Genomic DNA, 26,320 nt, shown 5'->3' on the forward strand with positions numbered 1-26,320 from the left:
TTCGGGCTTTGGAGGACAGGGTGGCTGAACTGGAGGAGCTAAGGGAGGTAGAGAGCTATGCTGATGAGACTTTCCGGGACACTGTAGTACTGTCCCACCTCCAGTCTGAGAGCCCCAGTGCTCTTAAGGAGGATGAAAGTCTCAAGGGAACAGAGCATTTAATGGGAGCAGAGGGAAACCATCCTGTAGTTGGGATCCTCCTCCCAGAGGATGTTGCGGTATCCTCTCGCACTAAGGATACCTCTGAGGGGGAGGGAATGCCAGTTAGGAAGAGGCAGGTGTTAGTAGTGGGTGATTCGATCGTTAGAGACATAGATAGTTGGGTTTGTGATGACCGGGAGAACCGTATAGTCACTTGCCTGCCTGGTGCGAAGGTTGCGGATCTCTCGAGGCATCTAAATAGACTTATGTGTAGTGCTGGGAGGAGCCGGTGGTCGTGGTATATGTACGTACCAATGACGTAGGGAAGGGTAGGAGAGATGTCCTGGAGGCCAAATTTAGGCTGCTAGGAAAGAGACTGAAATCCAGGACATCTATGGTGGCATTCTCGGAAATGCTTCCAGTTCCACGCGCAGGGCCAGGTAGGCAGGCAGAGCTTCAGAGTCTCAATGTGTGGATGAGACGATGGTGTAGGGAAGAGGGGTTTGGATTTATTAGGAACTGGGGATACTTTTGGGAGAGGGGGAGCCTGTACAGGAAGGATGGGCTCCACCTAAACCAGGGTGGAACCAGACTGCTGGCACTAAACATTAAAAAGGCCGTAGAGCAGTTTTTAAACTAAGAAATGGGGGAAAGCCGATTGGTGAGGAGATGCACGTAAATCGGAAGGAGACTTCTCTTAGAGGAGAATCCATTGATAGAAATTCTCTAAGCTGCAGTCAGAAAGAGAGGAGGGGAAAGGGCAAACCATGGGCCAGAGCAGACAAACAACCGCATACAAAGGAATCCAATGCATCAGGGAAGGGCAGACAAATAACCAGTGGCAAATTTCTAAAGTGCTTGTACACAAATGCTAGGAGTCTGACTAATAAGATGGGTGAACTAGAGTACCTCGTATTAAATGAGGAGATTGACATAATAGGCATCACTGAAATCTGGTGGAACGAGGAAAATCTGTGGGACACAATCATACCGGGATATAAAATATATAGAAAGGATAGAGCAGGCCGGGTGGGTGGTGGAGTGGCACTGTATGTGAAAGATAATGTAGAATCAAATGAAATAAAAATATTAAGTGAATCAACATGTTCAATAGAATTGCTATGGATAGTAATTCCATGCTCCAATAATAAGAAATTAGCAGTAGGGATATATTACCGACCACCTGACCAGGACAGCAATACTGACATTGAAATGCTGAGGGAGATTAGAGAGACTACCAAAATAAAGAACTCTATAATATTGGGGGATTTTAATTACCCCCATATTGACTGGATACATGTCACCTCAGGAAGAGAAGCGGAGATAAAATTTCTCAATGGCTTAAATGACTGCTTCTTGGAGCAGCTAGTGCAGGAACCCACAAGGGGAGAGGCAATTCTTGATTTAGTCCTGAGTGGAGTGCAGGATCAGGTCCAGGATATAACCGTTACCGGACCGCTTGGGAATAGGGATCATAATATAATAACATTCAACATTCCTGTGGTGGAAAGAACACCTCAGCAGTCCAGCACCCTGGCATTTAATTTCAAAAAGGGGAATTACACAAAAATGAGGAGGCTAGTTAAACAGAATTTAAAAGGCACAGTGACTAGAGCCAAATCCCTGAAAGCTGCATGGAAACTTTTTAGAGACACCATAATAGAGGCCCAACTTAAATGTATACCCCAAATTAAAAAACATAGCAAAAGACCTAAAAAAGAGTCACCGTGGCTTAACCACCATGTAAAAGAAGCAGTGAGGGACAAAAAGGTATCTTTTAAGAAGTGGAAGTGCAATCCTAGTGAGATAAATGGAAAGGAACATAAACACTGTCAAATCAAGTGTAAAAATATAATAAGAAAAGCAAAAAAAGATTTTAAGGAACAGCTAGCCAAAAACTCAAAAAGAAATAACAAAATGTTTTTTAAGTACATTAGAAGCAGGAAGCCTGCTAAAAAACATGTGGGTCCCCTAGATGATCGAGCTATAAAAGGAGAAATCAAGGACGATAAAGCCATTGCGGAGAAACTAAATGATTTCTTTGCTTCAGTCTTCACGGCTGAGGACGTTGGGGAGATTCCCGAATCTGCACCGTCCTTTGTGGGTGATGAATCTGAGGAACTGTCCCGGATTGAAGTGTCATTAGAGGAGGTTTTGGAACAAATAGAAAAACTTAATGTTAACAAATCTCCGGGACCGGACGGCATTCATCCAAGGGTTCTAAAAGAACTAAAATGGGAAATTGCTGAGCTATTATCTGTGGTTTGTAACCTATCCTTTAAACTGGATTCCGTACCTGATGACTGGAAGGTAGCCAACGTGACACCAATATTTTAAAAAGGCTCTAGAGGCGATCCTGGCAATTACAGACTGGTAAGTCTAACTTCAGTACCGGGCAAATTAGTCGAAACAATAGTAAAGAATAAAATTGTGAAGCATGTAGAAGAACATAATTGATTGGATAAAAGTCAACATGGTTTCTGTAAAGGGAAATCCTGTCTTACTAATCTGTTAAGAGTTATTTGAAGGGGTTAACAAACATGCGGACAAGGGGGATCTAGTAGATATAGTATACTTGGATTTTCAGAAAGCCTTTGACAAGGTCCCTCACCAAAGGCTCTTGTGTAAATTACATGGCCATGGGATAAGAGGGAAGGTCCTTTCTTGGATTGAGAACTGGTTAAAAGACAGGAAACAAAGGGTAGGAATAAATGGTAAATTTTCAGATTGGAGAGGGGTAACTAGTGGTGTCCCCCAAGGGTCAGTCCTGGGACCAATCCTTTTCAACTTATTCATAAATGATCTGGAGACAGGGGTAAGCAGTGAGGTAGTAAAGTTTGCAGATGATACAAAACTGTTTAGGATAGTCAAGACAGAAGCAGACTGTGAGGGACTCCAAGAAGATCTCACCAAACTGAGTGATTGGGCAACAAAATGGCAAATGAAATTTAATGTGGATAAGTGTAAAATAATGCACATCGGGAAAAATAACCCCAACTATACGTACAGTATGATGGGGGCTAATTTGGCTACGACAAATCAGGAAAGAGATCTTGGAGTTATCGTGGACAGTTCTCTGAAAACTTCCACACAGTGTGCAGCGGTGGTCAAAAAGGCAAATAAGATGCTAGGAATTATTAAGAAAGGGATAGAAAATAAGACCCCGAATATCTTACTGCCCCTGTATAAAACTATGGTACGCCCATATCTTGAATACTGTGTACAGATATGGTCTCCTCACCTCAAAAAAGATATTTTGGCCTTGGAAAGGGTTCAGAAAAGGGCAACTAAAATGATTAGGGGTTTGGAACGGGTCCCATATGAGGAGAGGTTAAAGCGACTGGGACTCTTCAGTTTAGAAAAGAGGAGACTGAGGGGGGATATGATAGAGGTCTATAAAATCATGAGTGGTGTGGAGAGGGCTGATAAAGAAAAGTTATTTATTAGTTCCCTAAATAGAAGAACTAGAGGACACCAAATGAAATTAATGGGTAGCAGGTTTAAAACTAATAAAAGAAAGTTCTTCTTCACACAGCGTATAGTCAACCTGTGGAACTCCTTGCCAGAGGAGGCTCTGAAGGCTAGGACTATAACAGAGTTTAAAGAGAAGCTAGATAATTTCATGGAGGTTAGGTCCATAAAAGGCTATTAGCCAGGGGATAAAATGGTGTCCTTGGCCTCTGTTTGTCAGAGGCTGGAGAGGGATGGCAGGAGACAAATCGCTTGATCATTGTCTTCGGTCCACCCTCTCTGGGGCACTTGGTGCTGGCCACTGTTGGTAGACAGGATACTGGGCTAGACGGACCTTTGGTCTGACCCAGTACGGCCGTTCTTATGTTCTTATGTTATGTTCTTATGAGTAAATTTTCCATTAGTGACCCCTCTTGCCTATTGACAACCAGTGCCAAAAATCTCTAGAAAGAGCATGTCCAATCCTCCACATCTGAAAGGATGGACACAAATGATATCAGAGAAAAAGAATCAGAAATTCTTTCACATTCCTATAGATTCCACCTACAGATGCTATCCGACATATAATTAAACAGCATTTCCCTTATATTATTTTCTCTTCTCTTTTCGCCACAGCTCCCAAAATTATGCTACCCTACCTACAACATCTCTCTGCCTTCATATCACATCGAACAATCCAATTAGTTCCTTACTTTAAAGATGTAACAAAGACTGCAAAATTGGTGTGAAATGAAATATTATATTCATTTGGTATTTCAAAGTATACTGGAAATTATGCTGACATTCCAATATAAATTGGTGCTCATTGCCAAAATAAATTGGAACCTCAGAACTTCCTGAAAAAAATTCCATCCTGAATTATAACTTCCCAAGCTTGTTCTTAGCTCTTTAAGTTGTCTTTATAGCTATGACAGTATAAATAAAAACCAGTAGAAGCGTGAGTTCTTTAATTTTTTTCCACTTACACAATTGTGAAATTAAAAACAGATTTGCATAATGCAAAACTCAAGCTGGAATATTTAACACTCAAACTTCATGAATAAAAACAAAAATTGGGCTCATCTTAACTCACTTACCCATCACATATAGAATATTCCATCTCATTAGCTAATGTTTAAAATATGTATTTTCTAGAAGGGGCTAACGTACAATGGGCATGATTCTGACCTCAAATACACACATTCAGCTCCAAATAATTGAGGCTACATTAATTTCATAGCAAAGATGTAAGTTTTATACACTCTAGATATCTCCTCTTGAATAAGCCTAGCTCATGTAAGAGCAGCCATACTCCAAAATAAGACTCATGACACAAACAGTGACTATGTTAGCTGCTTCTGAGTTGTGCTCAGTTGAGCTATAATCTCTCCTGCTAATGGGTCACTACCTCAAGTTAAAAGCACCAGACCTAAAGCAAAGTTTGTTTGTTTGTGACTAAAGTTATAATTTGAGTTAACGCGACAGAAATTAGTGAATAAAACTGCTCCCTACAGATAACATCGGTGAGCTAAGGTTATTAAGACAGTCTCAATTTCTGCACGTCCTAAATTTCAGTGTTTAAGGCAGCGGGACTGCACACAAGTGTAGGAGTTTAGTATAGCATTTCCAGGACAGGAGTGGGCCCAACGCTGTAAACTTAATATTACACTAATGTACGATGACGTATTTAATATAAAATTGGGTTCACTGTAAAATTAATCTGAAATCACATCATCTCTATATTAGTCAGTGAGAATATTTAACATCCATTTAACATGCAGAGCTAAAGGTACCTCTAGGGAACAGAATGTTAATGGATGTTGCGTGTTGTTTAGCATGATTTTTTTGTTTTAGCTTGCTAATGTTCTCTTTAATGCTTATAACCAATTATGTAAATGACCTGTTCTCCAACACCGTCAATGTTTGTTTTAATTCAGATTCTATGGAATTGCTCTGAAGGATTAATTTTTATATCTCCTGAAGCTTTGTATTATGGGGCTGCAAGTACTGATTGGGGTCTTTGGATACCACCACAAACCTACAAACAAAATAAGAAATAATAAAACAATATAGTGTGCAATAAAAGTTCCGACTGCACTCCTTTGGGGTGATCTACATAATAGCATTAGCTTCATTATATGTCAAAAATAAAGCTGTCTCTAATCATGCTGGTAGAACTTTTTTATCAGACCTCACTATCATGTATTTACTATATACTTTTGCTTTGAAGGTGCTGTAAAAAATACCCCAAATAATTATTTTATTAGAGAATGTATTTGACTTTAAACAGACCATTCATAAATTTAGAAGTTCTACAACTTCAAACTTGTACACTATAGCACTGATATAGTCATTTATGTATTTTACAGATAACCCAACCCACAAAACATATGCATAGAAAAATGATTATGCAAGTGTCACTGCTTTACAAATATTAAGTCTTTTCCTTGAAAATAAACGTTACTGTCATCCCAACTAATCTGCAGTAACATTCTTATTAAAGATAATATTTAGCCATTTCATCACTTATATAGTAAATAAAAGAAAACCTGAAGCAAACTGTTCAGTCATCTATAAACACATCAATCACTATAAGTACCATTTCCTGTCTTGACACCTAACTGATTCTGCTCCACTTGATATTTTTGTAGAATATAGAAAAAGCCTTATTGCACTACATAACTAATTGCAATTACTGAAAGTGGAAACTTTCATCGTGACAGAGAGACTAAAAAGAAGCAAGCAGTGGACTAAGTCTTCTTTATTCTAATTATGAAAACACCAAATGTACTGCTGGTGAGGCAACTGTTTTACCAACTGAAGAACAATTTCTACTATCCAGCCTGCTCAACAGAACACCTCATGATCAATAATATCAAACACACCCGACAGATCCAATATACTCGACACAGACACTTGACATTTCTCCACTGCTAGAATGGGATCATCCACTAAAGAAATAAATGCTTTCTTTGTGCCATGCCAAGCTCTAAAAACAGATTAAAGGAACTCAGAGAAATAAGAGTCAAAGCAAAAACTGTCTCATCAAAAATGTCTCAATAGTTTTTCCAAAAAAGCAAATAATCAAGAGTAGGCAGTAACTAACAAGAATATTAATATCAAATGATAGTTTCTTAAGTATGAGCTTAACCACTGTTGGAGCCTTGCCCTCCTGAAGGTAAGCAATAATCAAACCCTTCACTGATAGATGCAAAATCTTTCCATAGGGTTTCCCCAGACAGACAACAGTCCAGCTGAGAAGCTATGACCCAGAATTCTTCTGACATATCAGAAAATGAGGTGAACTCTCACTGTTGGGGTGCATCTACACTTCAGGGTAGGGATGTTAAATACTGGTTATTTGAACAGTCAATTAACCTCGTGAATTCTTATTGGTTATTCGACTATTCCATAGTCCCCGGGCAGCCCTCTGGGGGGGGGGAGGGAGGGAGGACGGGTCTGATCTCCCGGACCTGGCACGAGCTGAAACTGAGCAGGGCTGCCTGCCCACCTGGCTCCTAATACACTTTAAATGCAGAGCCGCAACGGGGGTAGAGGTCCAGGACACAGTGCAAGTCAGGACTGAGTTGGGCTGCTGGCTAGCATGCTAAAAAATTTACTGGCGGGAGGGAGAGGGGGAATGCGTGTAGTCTATAGCATTAACCTATAAGCTTTAGCTTTTCAGTTTATCAGTTAACTGACTATGCTATTACATCCTTGCTGCAGGGCTTAACTTGAAATAAGCTACACAAGTTGAGCTACGTCAATTGCATAGCTTATTTCGAAATAGGGAGCATCTACACGGTACTTATTTAGAAATAGAGCACTCTTATTCCTCATACAATGAGGGTTACAGGAGTCGGAGTAAAAAGTCCTCTAGCTTGACAGTATTTTGACATTATTTTGAAATAAGTGCCTGCTGTGTAGGTACGGACTAAGTTATTTTGAAATAACGCTAGTTATTTCAAAATACCATTCCAGTGTAGACATACCCTTAATGGTGAATACATCCCCTCCTGTTTTAACACTATCTGGCTATTAAACTGTCATAGAGATTGATTTCGCAATCTGTAATAATTGTCTAAGAATACAATCATTTAACTCAGAGACTCATATCAATGATTAATAATCAATGTCATCTCTAATTATCAGATGTGAACTACAAGCTGCATGCTAGACTAGTTCAAATAACTGGATCACAGAACAAAAACTTAACATGCAACAAAAGCCAGTGATACTACAAACATTGGGCATTTGGACATTGTTCCTCTGAACAGAGAATATTTTTTCCATCAACAACCATTTCTGACTACAGCAATAACTAATACCCACAGCACTTACAGCACTTTTCATCAGTAGATCTCAAAGCACTTTACATAGTGGTAAGTACCATCATCTCCATTTTATACATGGGGAAACTAGGCACCCAAGTAAAGTGACTTTGCCACTAGATTGCTAGATGACATCTGGCAAGTTGGAAATAAAAAAAAGGCTTCCTAAGGATCAGATCAGTCTAATGCTCTGTCCACTAAGCCAATTTATTTTTCAGAATACCCACTTCCTCTAGCAGAAATTAAACATAAAAGTGTAAAGGGTAATATAGTTAGAACACTACGATTAGGCCAGTTTTCTGCAGAAACCAAGCAATGAACTAAATTAAAAAAAAACACACACACACTTTGCAATGTAGGTGGAACCAGAATGCCACTGGTCTGTCAGTGCAACTTTAGGGAGCTAATAAGCATCACTATTTTTAGCCCTTATACATTGATTATGTCAGGCAGTTAGTCTGCAAGTACCTAATGCAACTCTTAATACCACGTCAAACCCCTTAAGGTCAAACAACAAAATAATGTGTTTTTCTTTTGAGCTGTTGAAGCTCATTCATGGCACAGAAGCCTTGAAAAAATATCAGGTTAGGCAATCTTTTGATTTCTTACAAAACTCAGCAGCTGAATGGGATCCTTGTGTCTATATGGGTCAAGCAAGATGCATGTTCTTCTACATACAAATAAATTTATCAGTATCCAAAGCAACTGAAAATGAAGCCATTCATAATGGCATGTATGTATCAAGTCTTGCATCAGAACATTCCATGTGTACTTCAGATAATTTCCTGCCCACAAGGGTGAATTCCACTGAACAACACTGAGCTCCTGTTAAAACAGATACTCCTGAGAAATTAGTGGAATTTTAAGGCTATGGGACGGAATAGCCTTGCTGGATAGCAAGACAATTCCAGGGGAAAGTCCACAGCCGTTTATGATGTCCCAGTGTTGGCTTCTGCCTTTCGCTATATTAGAGATTTCACAATCTGGCTTCTGAAATACCCAACGGTGTTGAGAATATGATCCAGAAAATATGGTCCTCCTAGTCAAGGACAATAACTTTAGTGATACAACTAGTTTCACTTATTTCAGGAGTCTGACATAACTATTTATTTAATCCCAGTGCTATTAACAATGCTGTAACTCCCCTTCTATTTAATTATTCTGATTTTCAATATTAGCTACTTAACAACCTGCAGAACTTTTGAGACGCAAATGTTTTTAAAGAAATCAAGAAATATATAAATTCCTAAAAGAAGAAGATCTGTGCTGATTTAATTTTTTAAAAGCGAGAAATTACCAGAGGAGGAAAATCATTATTTGTATAATCTCACTTACAAAGTACTGCAATACTTTCTGAAGTGATCAAACCCAGTACCAATTATATTCAAACTGAAACATTTAATGACTTTTTATAAAATGTAATATTTGAATTGCACTTGAAAGAAAATAAAATTGTGAAAGTTGTTGCCTTCATTTTATAATGAAAAACATATTTTTTAACCAGCTAACATATACTTTTGGGAGCTGAAATGTGTAATTGAATGGGAAGTTAATGGAAGCCTTCTGCCCACGGAGAGGCCAAAATTTGGCCCCTATAGCATAAAGCAAATGTTTACAAGACTCTTTTACCATTTTAAATCACATATTCTTCCCCACATCTCCATTTCAATGTCTACCTATGGTCACTGAAAAGAGGGAGTCTATTTCCTTCCATCCCTCACTAACAACATTACAAGATGCATATAATGCCTTTCTTCCCAAAGTGCTTTACAAACTGCATTATAAGACAGTCCTACCATGCGGTCGCCTCTGACATAACTTTAAAAAATACTATAAATATGTGCATCTGTTAAGATCTCAACTTGTATAAATTGTCATAATTGAAACTATGTCAACAGTGCCCCCTTTGCGCAACCCTACTGACTTCAATGAGGTTGCACAATCATTTAGAAGTTAGATAGTACATTTTACCTTACATTAAGTTGCAAATTAATATGATGTATTCACATCTTGATGCTCAGAGAAATGCACATAAATTCTCATAGTTTTAGATAAAAATATACACAGCGTGATCATTTAGCAAAATCTTCTAAGGACTTTCCTCTGCCAATGAATTAATTCCTCCTCACTGTCTCACTGTAAGTTTAAATCCTTTTCCCCGTATTTTTTCCTTAGCTAATTCTCACAAGACATCCATGCCAAGCACATTTATTCACATATACAAATTACTTCAAACTGCCCTTTTAGAAGAGGCCAAACTAATTTCACATGATTCTCTAAATATACAGCTTCTATGACTTCAAGAGATTGCTTCAAAAAGCCATGTTTCCAAATTATTGTGATAAAAATGTGCGAGAATTTTTTTCAAAGTACAATCCAATTAATCTCCATTTTATTTCATCATAGTAGCTTTTAGAGGAGCATATCAAAAGTTTGCTCATTTATCAATAGAAATAAGAAAAGCTTAAAAAAGGATGTCTTTATTTAACGCATGAAACAAAATCACATTGACAATATGTTTCATTCCCATTCTGTCCATATTCCTTTTAAACAGACGGTGCTGCTTAAAGCACTGCTGTTACATGCCAATGTGCTTTTCAGTGTTACCATTCTTTAACCTTTTTTATAGACATCTTTTCTTAAGAATAGTATGTTAAAGAGACATAATAAACCTTAAAGAATACCTGAGAGGTCTCGCCTGGGGATTGCCTGCTTCTACATATGGATGTAAATAATCCTTTATGTAGAGATCAGCAGCACTATTAGAATGGGTGCAAATGAGAATCCTGCTGGAATAAATGGTGCAAATAAAAAAGCAATGAAGAAACAGAAAACAATTCAAAGCAGTAGAATACAAAAAAAAGGAAACAGTGGCCATCTTCCTGCACATTTCCCTCAATGAAACTAGTCACTGACCTAGCACAAGTTTCATGATTCATTCATGCCCCTTAACTCACTTTTTCAGGCAGGAAAAGATTTAAACTTGAAATACAACTTTTAAAAAATATTTAGTGATTATTACTCTAACCTAGATTTTAAATAAAATACAGTCTTTAATGTCTGACACCCCTCCCAGCTTTTCACATCAAGTGAATGGCATTTGTTCTACATCATTCCAGTTGTACTGATTTTTTTTAATGGGAGAATATGTTTTAAGACTATAACATTACTTTCTTACTATCTGTTCAAAACAATGATGGATGGGTTTTTTGGAGATGGATGGAAATTCTGCACTGTTAATTTTCATTTGCATTTAAGTAAAAAGAAGCATTTCATTTCTAATAAACTATGGTGCTCTGTCTCTAGTGTCCCAGCTCACCTAGTATCTTGCTGTTGGAGTATGTGCTTGACTGCCTGAGCCAGAGTGAATGTTTTGCCTGTCCCATAGGGACCGATGATAAGAACAGGAGGCAGTTGTATCGAAAGTGGAGTTGTTATAGCCAGAACAGCCTCTTTCTGCTTTGCATTTAATCGAGGGTCCAACTGCTCATCCCATTGTCTGTATAAAGAAAGCAAGATTGTTTTCACAAGCAGCAGCAATCTACAATTGATTAGAAATCAATCCGTATGACATATACAAAGATTTAAATTAAAATCCTACATGTTATCAACGGTTTCATTTTGAGGCACTTTAACAAAAACAAATGGTAGTACAACAACTAAACCAAATGCTACTGTCACAAAGCTCTTTTAAAATTCATGATGAATCATTAAATTACTCAAAAGCACACTAACCACTGCTTGACTTATTCTGGCTAACTTGATCATAATTAACCTCTGGAGTATACATTTCATATACAGCATGCACTTAACCATCACAAAGACAATATAATTGAACAGACACACAAACTAAATCTTCTATTGTCATTAATCAGCCAAATGATGATTATTAACCATGTTTTCAGTAGAATTGGGGATGGTGTCGGTTTAAACATGTCACAAACAGGCACTCAAGCTTGGTATAGCTGAACTAAGAACTGCAAAAAATAACCCAAAGAACTTACAGCTACCCAGTTAAGTGAAGGCTTTTCTTCACTATCATTCTTTACCATAAGAAAAATGCATCTGCGATCTAAAAAAAAGTACTGGTACTATAACGGGGTTACGGGTATCAGCATTTAAACAGGAAGTTACTTTAGGAAAGTTCCAGTGAACGTAAGAGGCAAAGGATTTCTATATGCAGTTTTTAATATGCTCACTGACAGATTTAAAAGTTGGTATACATAGTCAGAAACACCTGTCACTGTTGCACATATGGCCATACTTTTGTAATGTGATCTGTCTTGCTACTTACACTATAATTCTTCTGGGCCTGGAAAACTTGTGTTGGGTAGTGGTATGGGATAAAACCATGAGGGAATTAACTGAATTCCTATCTCTTAAGACCGCTATGAACAACTAGATGACAGAAGAGCCTAAGAACTAGTGGAAAGATGATAGGATGTAAACCAAAAATAGAAGAAAATCTGTTAGGGAAGACAGTTTGAGCCAGTCAAGAAAAGATAGCATAAGCCAGGTCCTATAGTGTAAACTGTCATAACTCCATTCACTTCATTTGAGCTGCAGTTATTTACACAAGTTGACCATCTGGCCCCAAGAGCATGTCAGAAAAATCTTGCATTAGAAAGATAAAGATATTGGGCCAAATTAATCTCTGACATGACTTTACTAAGATTTAGGCCAAAGTAATTAAAAACGCACCCTAAATAAAGATCCATAACACTTAGCCCACAGAAATCAAAAAAGTGTGATAAAAATGTTGATTACTTAATAAGAACTGCTTTATAATGATATAAATGGATTAGACTGTGGGATTATTTAGGATGAAAGAAGAAAAAAAGTCTTTCAACTGTATCTTTATATTTGTTAAAAACCAGGAAAAATCAGCAAAAATCCATTCAATTGTAGGAAAATAAAAAAAATTAATCAAAATGTTTCAAAATAAAGCCAGTCCTAATGACCATATCACAGATAATAAATGAAAACATCCAGCATTACATTTATATACATATGATCAACGAAATAGGTAAAAGCTCCCTATATAACAAGCACATAGAAATGGCTTGCCCACAACACAAGACTATTTTCTCATAGGTTATAAAGACTACATCACAAGTATGTTCTGATTTATGCTATCAAAGTATACTGGCCAGATATTCAATAACAGCCATTTTCTTTCTGCTTTGTGAATCTTCACTAACAATAAAAATTCAGAAATCAGATGGAAAATGATGTGATACGGGAACATTTGCTATTTTACAGCAACTCCAGAAATCTTAACAATATTTTGAGAATAATATCTCACAAATTACATTACCACCACAATATTCAAGTCTCTCTTCAGATTGAATGCAAAAACTGTGAGCTGACTACAGTCCCCAATATGTGGCACGCAGAATAGCATTTCTTGAAAACTTCCTACTGTACAAGTGCAACAGCACTTTTTTTCTTCTTAACTGTGGGGGGCAATGCATAACTTGGCTTCAAAATTCCAATCTGGTCCTACTGTTTCATTTCCCAACCATCTCAAGATAACGTTAGAGCCAATTTACCACAGAGACTTAGGGAGAGATTTTTAAAGGCTCAACTGGCAGCTGAGCACCAGATTCCTACTGACTGAGAGATGGGTGCCTAGATACCATGTATATCTTTGAAAATATACCCCCACAGAGTACCCTACCTGGCTCCTGTCTTGGGGCCACCAGTGTGGCTGCCAGGATCCCTGCCTGCTCCCCAAGTTGGGATGCACTGCTGACCCTGGCCACTTGTGGGTTCTACATCCCTGGCTTGGCTACGTTACTGGTTTCATGACCCCAGCCCCGGATGCTGGCCAGTCTCTGCACCCCAGCCAGGCTCTGCTAGCGGGTCCAGTCCTGGTCTCTGGTCTCTGCGCTGCCAGCTCCTTGTTGCTGGGCTGGCTCCACTGCCAGCCCCAGTCTCCTCTTCCTGGGCCTCTCTGGTCCTGCAGCATCCATGGTCTGGCAGTTGCTGGACCAGACAGTCTTGAACCACAGAAGCTCAACCTGCAATACTCTTCCCACTCTGGAATAATTATTTTTTTTAAATGTCTATAAGGTACTCCGATTTCAATGACTGTTTGCTTAATTTAAAAAAATAATAATTTTCTTCATTTATTTGTCAAAAAAATCATTAAGTGTTATCTCTGACAAATAAATGTTTAATTAAAAACTCCATTTAATAGGTTTTTTTCCAGCTCCATGCTTCTTCACATCACTTCTAGTTAATTTCATACTTTATGAAATTATGAAAATTTATGAAAAGGTTAATTTTCATACCTTTAGCTACTCTGGGTTTAGAGTTTACAAAATTTAAACTCTGACATGGTAGACAAAAGTTTTACTATTATTTTAAGTCAAAGACAGTTCGTAAACCCTGAATCAGGAGTTTTACTATATTACATCATAAGTTTGGAATTATCATCAGACAGTCAGGTCACTCTGGATAAGTTTACACTGCATGTTTAATTTTGAAATAAGCAATTCCCAGAACAGTTATTCCAAAATAGCTTATTTCAAAATAGGACGCCTACACTGCAGAGAAGCCTCAAAATTACTCTCAGGCAGGCTTCTCTAATGTAGACGTGCTATCTCGATTTAGAGCCCCAGGAAGCACTGGGGAGGAATAACTTAGAATGGCCCTGGTGAGAGGCAATTTCGAAATAGCAGCAGTGGAGCCTTCTTTCAAAATAGCTATTTTGGAATAGGTATTATTCCTCGTAGAATGAGACTTACAGATTTCGGAGTAAGCCATCCACTATTTCAAAATTATTTCAAAATAACAGAATGGCTGTGTAGACATTCACATTGTTATTTCAAAGTAACGCTAGTTATCTCGAAACAACAGTGCAGTATAAATGCACCCTCTGTTGCTGATGATGATCTTTACAAGAAAATGAAACAAATATACATTTTGAATGAAATATTGTATTAGTATGTTCTGAACATAATTAACATTGTGCTGCATAGATGCTTGTTTTACTGGTAGAACTAATGTATACAGTGCTTGAAGGCAGATAGTTGCCTGGCATCATGTTTCCACTATTTACTTCTAGGAAATGTATTAAATGTAACCAAATAACATGCATATACTAGCAATCTAAAGACTAACTTCAGAGCAGCACAGTGGTTTATTTTCTGTTATAGAGAACTTAAAGATTCTTAAAAGAAAAACATGGAAAATATAACATTTTATCTTAATTACTCTTCTGCCTTTGCGCTTTTCTCTTCTACCACATCCAGGCTTGTTGCTTAATACTTTCTGTTCTTTCTTTATGGCCTTGATTCAAAGCTCAGTGAAGTCAGTGGAAAGATTCCCTTGCAGGTTTAAACTAGTGTAAATGGTGGATTCCATGTATCTTGAAGTCCATAAATCATAATTTGGAGTATGGACAAGGTTATATGGACTCCAATTATAACCATGAAACTAGAAAATCAACACCTTCTGACCTTAAAAGTCTACAAAGCTTCACTCCTGCTACCATCAGCTCTGTTTACAAGAATCACTTCTTTCTGTTATCCCCAAGCTGATCTTGACTCTACCACTCTTGCCCTTTGTTAGTCAGAAATTGCAATGCTACATCTAACTTTGGGTCTGATCCTGAAAACTCACATAAGTACTGCCTTTACCAAGTGCAAATTGCAAGTTTAAGCCTGTATATTGTAAGCCTCTTAGAAGAGGAACCTGTACTTTTATTTTTCTACAAAGCTCCATCCACTTCAGTTTTCTAAACCTACAATGCAATTGCAGTAAGGGGCTAATTTGGGGAGAATATGGAAAAGTGATCTAACAGTCCTAATCATGCAAGAGCCTCCTTCCCCATTAATGAAAAGCAAAGATACACTTCCTGTTTAAGGGTACATCTCAGCTATCAGTTATAATGAATTCAACACAGCATTAACATACCATCTTTGATGTGAATGTGTTTGTATTTTTGTACCTGTTGGGGCTCCAGGGTATGGTGGGAGTCATGCGGACATCGGGAAACAAAATACTGTTGTCCTTGATCCTGTCCAAGGCATAATGCATTTCACAGAGGGGTAAGCGATTTAACTGAAACTGAAGTTCAACCTACAGTACAAAATGAACGAATGAATAGATGTACCAGAAAATATTTAATTAAGAGGACTCTTAATTTCAGTTTTATCTTCCAACAAATTATACTGAACTTTAAGAAAAACTCAAGCCAGTATCATCAGATCACAAGATGTAGGAAAATTAACTTGCTTAAGCCCACAACCACAGAGAAACATATGATTTCTTTGTAGTATAATTTGTGTGTTTGACTAATATGAAAGGATTTCACAGTACTGTTAGAAACAATTGAGCCATCTCATGGAACATTGACCTGATCAGAAATTTTCATGGACCAGTAGCGACCCCATAGGATATACTCCTAAGAAAGGAAAAACCCAATACGCTCCGTACATTCTCAGCGTATAAATGTGTTGATTATATTGTACTATAAAGACACCTAAAATACCTCATAATCGTTGCAAAGATGGATTTCTGAGATTATTTGCATAATAATATATAATCATTTTCTCTTTTTTAAATTACTGGTGTTTTAATGCTAATAAATAAAGAATGATGACAACAAAATCTTGGTACAAAGCCAGAAATGGTAACATAGCATGTTGGCATTCTTGATTAAACCCAGAGTTAAGCAATGAATGGTAAAATGAATGTCTACAAATGCATTACTAAAGCAGCAAAAATAAAGAGATACAGTTTAAATTGCTGAAATAGATAAAAGCAGCTCTTAAAAGGAAACAGACTATAATCCACACAGTTATTTTTTCATTTATTTCTGGAAAGATTAATAAATGATCCTGATGCAAGTATGAACAGAAGAATTAAATGTCGATTAAACCAGAAATCTATATAAAAAATTTGACTCAAAACCACACTAATAGAAGAGAACAAATAAATCCATAGTTGCTGTTATTGATATCCAATGTGTAAGCACTGCTTTTTGTAATATTGTAACAAGCAAATAGCCATGTAATCACTGTCAGATAATTTCATTTAGCATTTAGTGATTAGCCAATAAGAGCCTTTATGGGAGTTTACTACAAGATGTGTGCGTGTTGGCCAACATGACAACATTGATGGCCAAAATGTATCAATCTATATAGATAAAATCCCCTGTCCTCACTGATGTGGCCCCAAACGGAGACACCTCACTCCTCTGGCACTCCAGCCCCATGGGGCAAGGGAGAGGGACAGGAAAGACTGAGGTTCGGGGATTTACTCTTCTGGGATTTCAGATTTTGTAATCCAGGGTTACTGGATTTTGTAGACTCCCCCCTCTCCAGGCTCTTGGGTGGGGACAAAAAGGAAGGTCTCAATGTGTCGGACAGGGCTGCCAGTGAAAGGCATAGGGGTGAGAGTGCAGGATCTAGGTGAGAGGTGGAGTGAACGAGAGGGTGAGGTCTCGACAGGAAGTGGGGCTCAGGAGCAGGCTGGCAGTAGGGTGTCTGGACAGGGGAGAGGGGGCAAGAGCAAGAGATGGTGCAGGAGCGGGCTAAGGAAGGTTGTCTAACTGGGGGGAGGTTGCAGGAGCAAGAAAGGGTGCAAGAGCAAGCTGGAAGAAGGGTGACTGACCAGGGCAGGAGCAAGAGAAGTTGCAGAAGCAGCCTGGAAGCAGGGTGTCTGACCGGGGGAGAGGGCAGGAGCAGGCTGGGAGTAGGGCATCTGGCCAGGGGGAGGTTGCAGGAGCAGGCTGAGAGTAAGGTGTGTGGCCACGAGGGAGGGTGCAGGAGTGGGCTGAGGGAATGGGGTTTGCGAGGGGTGGTGTAGGAGCAGGATAGGGTTTGGGGTCTGGGCATGAAGGGGCAGTGGGGGCACTTACTTGCTTTCACACCCCGCACTATTCACAGGCATTGTGTCTCAAGCATGGCTTTCTGCTGCTCTCATTTGCCATATGGCAGCCAATAGGAGCAATGAGAAAAGCCTCCAGGCAGTGTGGCAGTGTGCTGCTCTTTCCCCAGGCAGAGCAGGGAGAGTGGCAGTGCACAGAGCCACTTTTGCTTCCACTTCTTCCCCAAGAAGCGGAGCCAGCAGGGAGGCTCCAGGCTTCCCCATCCCCGGAAGAAAGCCAGCATTGGCGCTCCAGCCTCGCAGGGGGGACACGAGACTGGAGCACTAGTGCAGGCTTCCTGCTAGAGAGAGAGAGAGAGAGGGAGGGAGGGAGAGAGTGAAAGGGGGGGGGAGTGAGCTCGAGCTGCGGGCCACATGGACAGCAGTTTGAAAGACACTGTTCTATGGCTACCTTCACACAAGGATCCCAAAGAACATTATAGAAGTGAGCTAAGTACTACACTTCCCATTTCATAGATGGGAAAATGGAGAGACTGAGCCGTGTGATTTGCTCAAGACAGCACATCAAGCTGGCAACAGAGCTAAAAATAGAAATTAGGGGTCAACTCCAAGCTAATGCCCTTCTGTGTGACTCTGGAGAAATTCCACCTAGGTCAATGGAATATCTCTAAATTTATATCCATGCAAGTACATTAGAAAATTTGGTCCCAGATCTATTAATTCTCAAACCCTGCTCTAACAATTCAATAATGTTTGACCACCTCCATAGCTTAATCTCTTTGCTATCAAAAAGTAAATATTGTTACACCTGGTTAACAGGCAGAAAGTTCAACTGGCATCAACCAACCAGATGGCTTTTTTAAAAATCTGTCTTTGCTGGATGTTGCTGAAAAGACCAACTTGAAAATTCTAAAAACAAAGAAGTACCAGAAAACTGAGATGAGAATGTTGTGCTCAAACTCATTAAAAATAACATAAAATAAAAAATAACATGATCAACCATTTGTTTTTTTAAGCACTAAAAAAAAACAAATGGTTGATCATTCCACTGAATTAATAACATGCTATCTCATGTGGAATTAAAACCCAATAAAAACCAGATCTCAGAACTTTTCTAATGCAGGCAACAGCAACTAACAGTACAGTGTGACCTTATTGTTGTAACCCTCATCCTTCATTAGCTGCTATATCCCAGTGTTAGTAATTGCTTGTGAAATCACTTCATAATTTAGGACCCAATCTTGCAAACTCAACTGTCAATGTTTCAATTATTCCAATTTAGGGCATGCAAGGTTAGGCTCTTAACAAGTTTATTGGGGCTGGAACCTGTCGAATCTGTCTTAAGCACTGAGCTCTAGTAGGGTAATATGTGAACAATTATATATGAACAGTACAAATATTTACTAAAGAGGCTAAATCCAAACCTGGTGTAAGTTGTGTAACTCTACTAGAGGCAACAGAGCGGTGCCTGCTTATATTAGGGCTGAATTTGCCCCAAAAGTTGGAAACACCTTAAAAATTAACATAAAGACTTAATATTCACCCCTTATTGTTTAGCTGCATGCAAAATGTAAAGGCAAGCAGCCAAAGGAGATACAGGTGAAATCAAAGCTACACAGCATTCACTATTGTGTTTACACAAGGCAAACACAACAGCTAAAAAAAGATAATACTTGTACCTGATTTTCAAAAGTTACTTAAATAAGGAATTTCTTTTTATAGTCCTACTTAGTTTAAGACGTGAGCCTTCCAAAATGCTGTATATGATATACATTTTACATTTACAAATATCCATTCAATATAGTTTTTATTTCAATATACATTTTAGAAATAGCAATACAATATTTGAATGTTCCATTATTCTGGGGATGTTTACGGCACAGAGGAACCTGAAATAATTGAACTCAGGTGTTAAGCATTTACAGGCCCTATCCAGAGAGAAGAGGCCCTCACTGTGCTAGGGGCTGGACACACAATTCATGCTTTTACTTTGACGTGTTCTTTTTTTCTCAGTGATCTTGTACCATAATTTGTCAAATCGTTCCCTCTCTTGTTATACATGTATAGACTTCCCCTTTGAACAGCACATGGCTGCATGCCAGGCTGTGAGGCTAGCACTGTAGAGAGGGAAATGCATTTCTCCCCAAGAGGATGACATGCTGTTCTTGCACAGCATGTAAAAGTGCAAAGCCTGTTCTGCTAGTTTTTTCATCAGTGTAAGAAGAAAGAGTGGGAAGGCCTAAATAAGAACACAGAATGCTTAAACACAATGTACCTCCAAACATGCTGTAGTTCAACAACCACATATTTTATGGGAAAAACCAAGTAATTTACTGTAGTTCCTCTTTTGAGCAAGTTAATCCTCTACAGCTACGTCTACACTGGCATGATTTTCCGAAAATGCTTTTAACGGAAAAGTTTTCCATTAAAAGCATTTTCGGAAAAGTGCGTCTAGATTGGCAGGACGCTTTTCTGGAAAAGCACTTTTTGCGGAAAAGTATCCATGGCCAATCTAGACACGCTTTTCCACTAAAAAGCCCCGATCGCCATTTTCACGATCGGGGCTTTTTTGCAGAAACCACTACCGTGCTGTCTACACTGGCCCTTTCGGGCAAAAGTCTTTCGGAAAAAGACTTTGCCCAAACGGGAGCAGAATAGTTTTTCCGGAAAAGCACTGATGATTTTACATTAGATCGTCAGTGCTTTTCCGGAAATTCAAGCGGCCACTGTAGACAGCTGGCAAGTTTTCCCGGAAAATCAGATGATTTTCCGGTAAAACCTTGCCAGTGTAGACACAGCCTACACGTCTTGCTCCTCCAACTCTGTCCCATCTTTACTATACCTGCACCCCACTGAGGCCCAGACCCTTTTCACTGTTCTCCCTCCAAATCAGTACTAGCATCCATCACACCCCATCTTTCAAAATCCTCACATTAATAAACACCATGTTCTCATCATCAGTGGTTCTCTAACACAGATCCCCACTGCCCTCCAAGATGTACATCTCTCAACACATTCTACTTAGCACTAGCAGCCCAATTCCCAGCCAAGTGGAAGCAATCCCACATGTGGCACTGTGGGCCCTGCCCAGCCAGAGCAGCCCCCTCCCCAATGAAGGGGGGAGTGACTAGTCAAGTAGTCACTTAACTACCTGATAAGCCTAGGCTTATCGGGTAGTCGACTAGTCACTTACATCCCTAGGATGATTAGAAGAGTCTTCTTATGACTTCCTATGACTATGGCCTCAACCTTGCAATTGGGGCTGCACAGGAACAAGACTACCGATGCAAGACTGGGACTTACAATACAGATGAACTGACTATATGCAAAGTGCTATCAAATGCATAAACAAACAGGAAAAGCCTTTTTTACTATTTCTTTCAATTATCTTATGTATCACTTAACTTGTAGCGCCTACAAAATTTTCAGATAGAAATATGATTTCATGTTGACAATACCCCTACAACTGCCCTACTAGATATAAGTATTTCACCATTATACTGCTCCAGCCTAGCAAGACCAACCATGACACACCGCAGTATGGGGTGCTCAAGCCCGGCCAACCACTCTGAGGGGGGCCCAGCCAGAACAGTCAGCAGCACAGTAGGGACACAGGCAGGGGACTGTTCCAAACCGGCCGGACCCTGCCACTTTGTAGGCGGTGGGCCCTGGTTAACCAGTTAAACACTTCTTATAAGTAGTTAGTCACCTAACCAGGACTTCAGATACCTAATTTGAATTAATTCATTCTGTTAGATATACTATGTTGTGAAGTACTGACTGATACCATCTGGGAAGGAGTGACATATTACCTGCATTTGCTTTCTTCATTCCACAACAAGAGAACAGCTGGAAAGGAATTGTAGTTCCATTGCCAGTTAAGAGAAAACAACACAGGACCATTGTGGGCCACTCAAAAAATTGCCCTGGCATCGCTTACAGAGGGATAGGCACCAGAGGAAGATATCAAAAAGAAAGAGCATTTCACCCTGAACAATAGTTATTACCATTGCATCTCTATGAATGATGCATTTAATAAAATCAGAACTGCAAACATATTAAAATGTCTGCATTACAAGAGAAGCAGGGACCAGCAAAAATGTATGATCAGGGAGTTTTTTACATTGATTCCTATCTCTTCCAGTAATCGAACTATATACTCTATCCAAAGACCACAGCAATAAGAGAGATCTGGCCTTTATTTAAAATGAAACATGAAACCTTGGCTCCAAAGTCAATGGCAAAACTCCTACTGACTTCAGTGAATCCAGAGTGTAACCAGAGTATATGGGATCTGAATCCGATTTCCCTATTAATTTTTTACCTATTAATGATTTTATTATTAATTTTTCCCTATTAATTTTTTACTCAATATTCAATCAGTCCTTGCACTGAAGAACTGTAGCTGAAATCAGAATGCATTAAAAACTATATAAAGAGCTTTAACATTTGCCCATTGGTTCTCTAGCAGATTTACAAAGTATTACACTTCTTTATGAATAATTGTAGGACCCAATTCTAATTCTAGGATATCGGAATCCTAAAATGACAGATCTGAGCAACTCATTCTAGCGGAGTTTCATAAGAAACTTTACAAGAAAAAAAAAGTCCCAACTCATTTTGTATTCCAGTAGAGTTTATTGATAGAGTGGCCTTAATTATTGTTTTAAGAAAATAAACACTAACTGTTCTCAGCACGATAAAAGTCTTGTAGGCTAATTATCCATGTTAAATGAAGACATTAAGATTCTTGTATGTTTTCCTAAAACAAACTGAACAGAAAGTGACATCCGCTCTGCAAAAATTGATTTATTTCAATCAATTTCAGTGGCCTTAATTTGAAATTATTTCTGTTAGGTACCAGGGTCAATCCCCTTATCTCTACAAGGGAAATAGTGGGAGGGTAGAATTATTTGATTTTTGTTAAGCAGAGTTTATTCTTTCATGTTTTAGAGCACAATGTATTTACATTATCTGAACTATCTTGTCCATAAATCTCATACTTTTCTTAAGGCAAAGAGTTGGTCCATTTACGTTGATTCCAAAGTAAACAGAGCACTGACCCTATATCCAATACCGTTTGCTGCAGCACTGGAACTCTAAATCTTAACTTTGTGAAGGGATTCCTCCATTAAAGACATCTAGACTAGAGAAATTAACACTCTCCCTGTTACACAGTCGTCTGTCAGCATTTTCAATCTAATTTCTGTCATTCAATTGCATAATTTCTTCACCTAATGGACAGTTTTTCCCAAAGCCTGCCAAGACTTCAGGCTTACAATGCGCCTAAATAAGACTAACATAACGTGCCAAGGAGTTGAGGAAACACCAGGCATCAAGATCAACAATTACGAACTTGAAATGGTGAATGAATTCGTATATCTGGAGCCCACTAACACAGCCAACCTTTCATTTGAAGGGAAATTCAATATCTGCATTGGAAAAGCCACCACAACGATGTCTGGACTGAACAAAAGAGTACGGCAAAACAACAAACTGACAGAACAAAGATATCATGCATATGTTCTCAGCACACTTCTGTATGGAAGCGAGACATGGACCTTACACGTTAACCAGGAAAAGAGGCTCACCAGCTTTCAAATGTGTTCCCTTCATCAAATCTTTGGAATCTCCCAGAGGGACAGAGTCACCAAGAGTGAGGTACTCAAACAGGCCAGCATACACAGCATGAAAATACTCCTCAGAGATACCTCCACTGGCATGAGTATGTGTGCCGAATGAATCATGGGCACATCCCAAAGGACATCTGATAAAGCGAATTGGTATCTGGAAAAAGAGCCAAAGGATGCCCAAAATTGTGTTCCAAAGATGTAGACATGGATTCGGACAAATGGGAAGATCACACTTAAGACGGCAACCTTTAGAAAAAAAGATCTTAAAGATCTCCAGAGTTATGACAGGAATCAGTGCAGTTTAGCAGAGGAGAAAAGAGCTCACAGAAAGTAGAGCCCAAAGAGTCAAAATATCACCTTTAAATGTGACAGATGTGGAAGAGATTCAGCCATGTTTGCGGCTGCCATAAAACCAGCTGAGTAAATTCTTTACCTCTCGGGGTGCATACTCATGGTCTCTTGAGACTGAAGGATGCCTACTACCACCTGTAAGAGGAACTGGACTGTGACAGTTTGAAATGCTTGGCTTTTATTAAGCCTTGGAATGTAGGAATTACTATACTGGGTCAAACTTAGCTCACCTACTCCACTATCATGTCTCCAACAATGATCAGGCACAACAGGCTTGAGAAGAAGTGCAAAAGAACTCTTATTAGATCACCTAATTCCTTATCATTATAGACTGGGTAAGCCTGGTGCTTAATCTCTCTTTCAAAACCGATGCCAATATTAACAATTATAACTGGATGTTCTCGTTATCCATATAAATGTCTAATCCCTTTTTTAATCTTTCTGATACCCGTTTTCCGGCCTGGCTCTAGGTCCCTGCACCTACATCTTATCCATGATGCTGGCTCTGGCTTCAACCCCTAATTCGACTCCTGATTTTGTCTCTCACATTTGACTTGTCATCTATCCCTGACTCCAGTTCTTGCCCTGGGCTCCTACCATTAGGCGGGATAAGGGGCGCCCTGATGGTAATTTTAGTCTCAATTATATCCTATGGTAATGAGTTCCACACTTTAAATACATCATTAATGGGGATCAGTTTGTGGAAGAAATGGAAAGTTTGAACCCTGAGGGTTTAAGGACTGGTGCATGAGTGATTATACCTAATGGTATAATCTATACACCTCATACACAGAATACATACCATCTATACATAGTATTCAAGATGTGGCCGTACCATGGTTTTATGCAGAGGCAATAAGATGTTCTCTATCTTATTCTCTATCCCTTTTTAAATGATTCCTAACATTGTTTGCTTTTTTGGACTGCCACTGCACACTGAGTGGATGTTTCCAGAGAACTATCCAAAAAGACTCCATGATCTCTCTTTTGAGTAGTTATTGCTAAATTAGTCCCCATGATATTGTAGGTATAGTTGGGATTATTTTTTCCAATCGCATTACTTTACATGTATCAACATTACATTTCATTTGCCATTTTCTTGTCCAATTAGTTTTGTGAGATGTTTTGAAGCTCTTGAGTCTGCTTTGGTCTTAACTATCTTGAACAATTTAGTATCATCTGCAAATTTTGCTACCTCACTATTTAACCCTTTCTACAGATCATTTATAAATAAGTTGAATAGGACTGATCTCAATTTGGACCCTTGGGAGACACCACTAATTACCTCTCTCCACTCTGAAAATCTACCTTTTATTCCTATTCTTTGTTTCCTGTCTTTTAACCAGTTATCCATCCAAGAGAGGACCTTTCCTCTTATCTCATGACAACTTAATTTACTTAAGAGCCTTTGGTGAGGGACCTTGTCAAAGACTTTCTGGAATTCTAAGTACACTGTATCCTCTGGCACCCCCTTGCCCACATGTTTGACGACCCCCTCAAAGAACTCTAGCAAATTAGTAAGGCATGATTTTCCTTTACAGAAACCATGTTGACTTTTCCCCAACAAATTATGTTCAACTATGTGCCTAACAATTTTATTCTTTACTACAGTTTCAACTAATTTGCCCGATATTAACATTAAACATGTGGGCCCATATTTAAAGCCTACAATCCTTTACAGAGGGTTTGAACTGCACTGAAGGTTAGCAGTTGCATGAAGTGCATTGCCTAAACCTCACCCCCTGGGCTTTGGAAGTCCTTAATCAGATTTTCCAGATTTTTTTAAAGGAACATGTTTTACAATCAACAGTGAAAATAAGACAAGATACAGGTCTCTGAAGAGAGCAGTAGGTGGCATCTATCTACCTCAGTTCTCCAGGCAATAAGGAGGAACTAGAGTAGAGTCATACCCTTTATGCCCTAGTACAAAGAAGCAAAGGGATCATGCTCAGACCCAATCAACACTGCTAATTTTTTTAAAAAAATCTAAACTTCCATGCAAGAGGCACAGGTGTACCTATAGAGAGATCTGCTCCGGCACATACACACGTACCAGATGATAAAAAGCCTGGGGGGGGCCAAGAGAAGAGACTGTAGAGAAAGGGAGAATAATTCAATAGGCAAAATGCAACTGAGATACCAAGAAAAAAGGAACAGAGAAATATCTCAGGTAAGTGTCAAAAGTGGAAAGAATACCCATGCCACTCCACAAACACACCTCCATAACAATAAGATGAAGCTGGAGATTCTGCAGAACAAATAAGTCCATACTTAGGCACAAAAATGGCTTTGTGTTTGAACTGGAGTTCAAAAACCTCCGTGTTATTAACTCTCAAGCTGTACTCCAGAATACGGAGAGACACAAGCTAAGATCTGCACAAGATGCTTAACCAAATCAGAACGAGTTTTATAATAGAAATGAGTCTCATTAAAATATATTTAACTCTAACGGTTTTAAAATATTAATTCTATTACATATAAAAACCAGATTTAAACATAAAATTTTAATCTGAAATTCTTTTTCCATGCCACATTTTCTGCATATAAGGAGGAATAAAAAACTATTCATATCTT

At 38.8% G+C, this 26,320-nt stretch overlaps 1 protein-coding gene across 3 annotated transcripts in view; it reads right to left on the reverse strand.

Annotated features, from left to right (window-relative positions):
* Positions 1–26,320, reverse strand: part of HELZ (helicase with zinc finger) — a 171,919-nt gene that overhangs the window by 85,952 nt on the left and 59,647 nt on the right. For 2 of the 3 annotated variants that reach the window (XM_006110581.5, XM_006110583.5), the window contains 3 exons: positions 15,880–16,010; positions 11,242–11,421; positions 10,607–10,711 (listed from right to left, as the gene is read on the reverse strand). In XM_006110581.5, the coding sequence (XP_006110643.2) occupies positions 10,607–10,711; positions 11,242–11,421; positions 15,880–16,010 (416 nt within the window). The remainder of the gene's footprint in view (positions 1–10,606; positions 10,712–11,241; positions 11,422–15,879; positions 16,011–26,320) is intronic. The other variant, XM_006110582.5, reaches the window with a different exon arrangement.

The sequence above is a fragment of the Pelodiscus sinensis genome, chromosome 20 (assembly GCF_052426305.1).
Source record: "Pelodiscus sinensis isolate ZL-2025 chromosome 20, ASM5242630v1, whole genome shotgun sequence".
Lineage (NCBI taxonomy): Eukaryota > Metazoa > Chordata > Testudines > Trionychidae > Pelodiscus > Pelodiscus sinensis.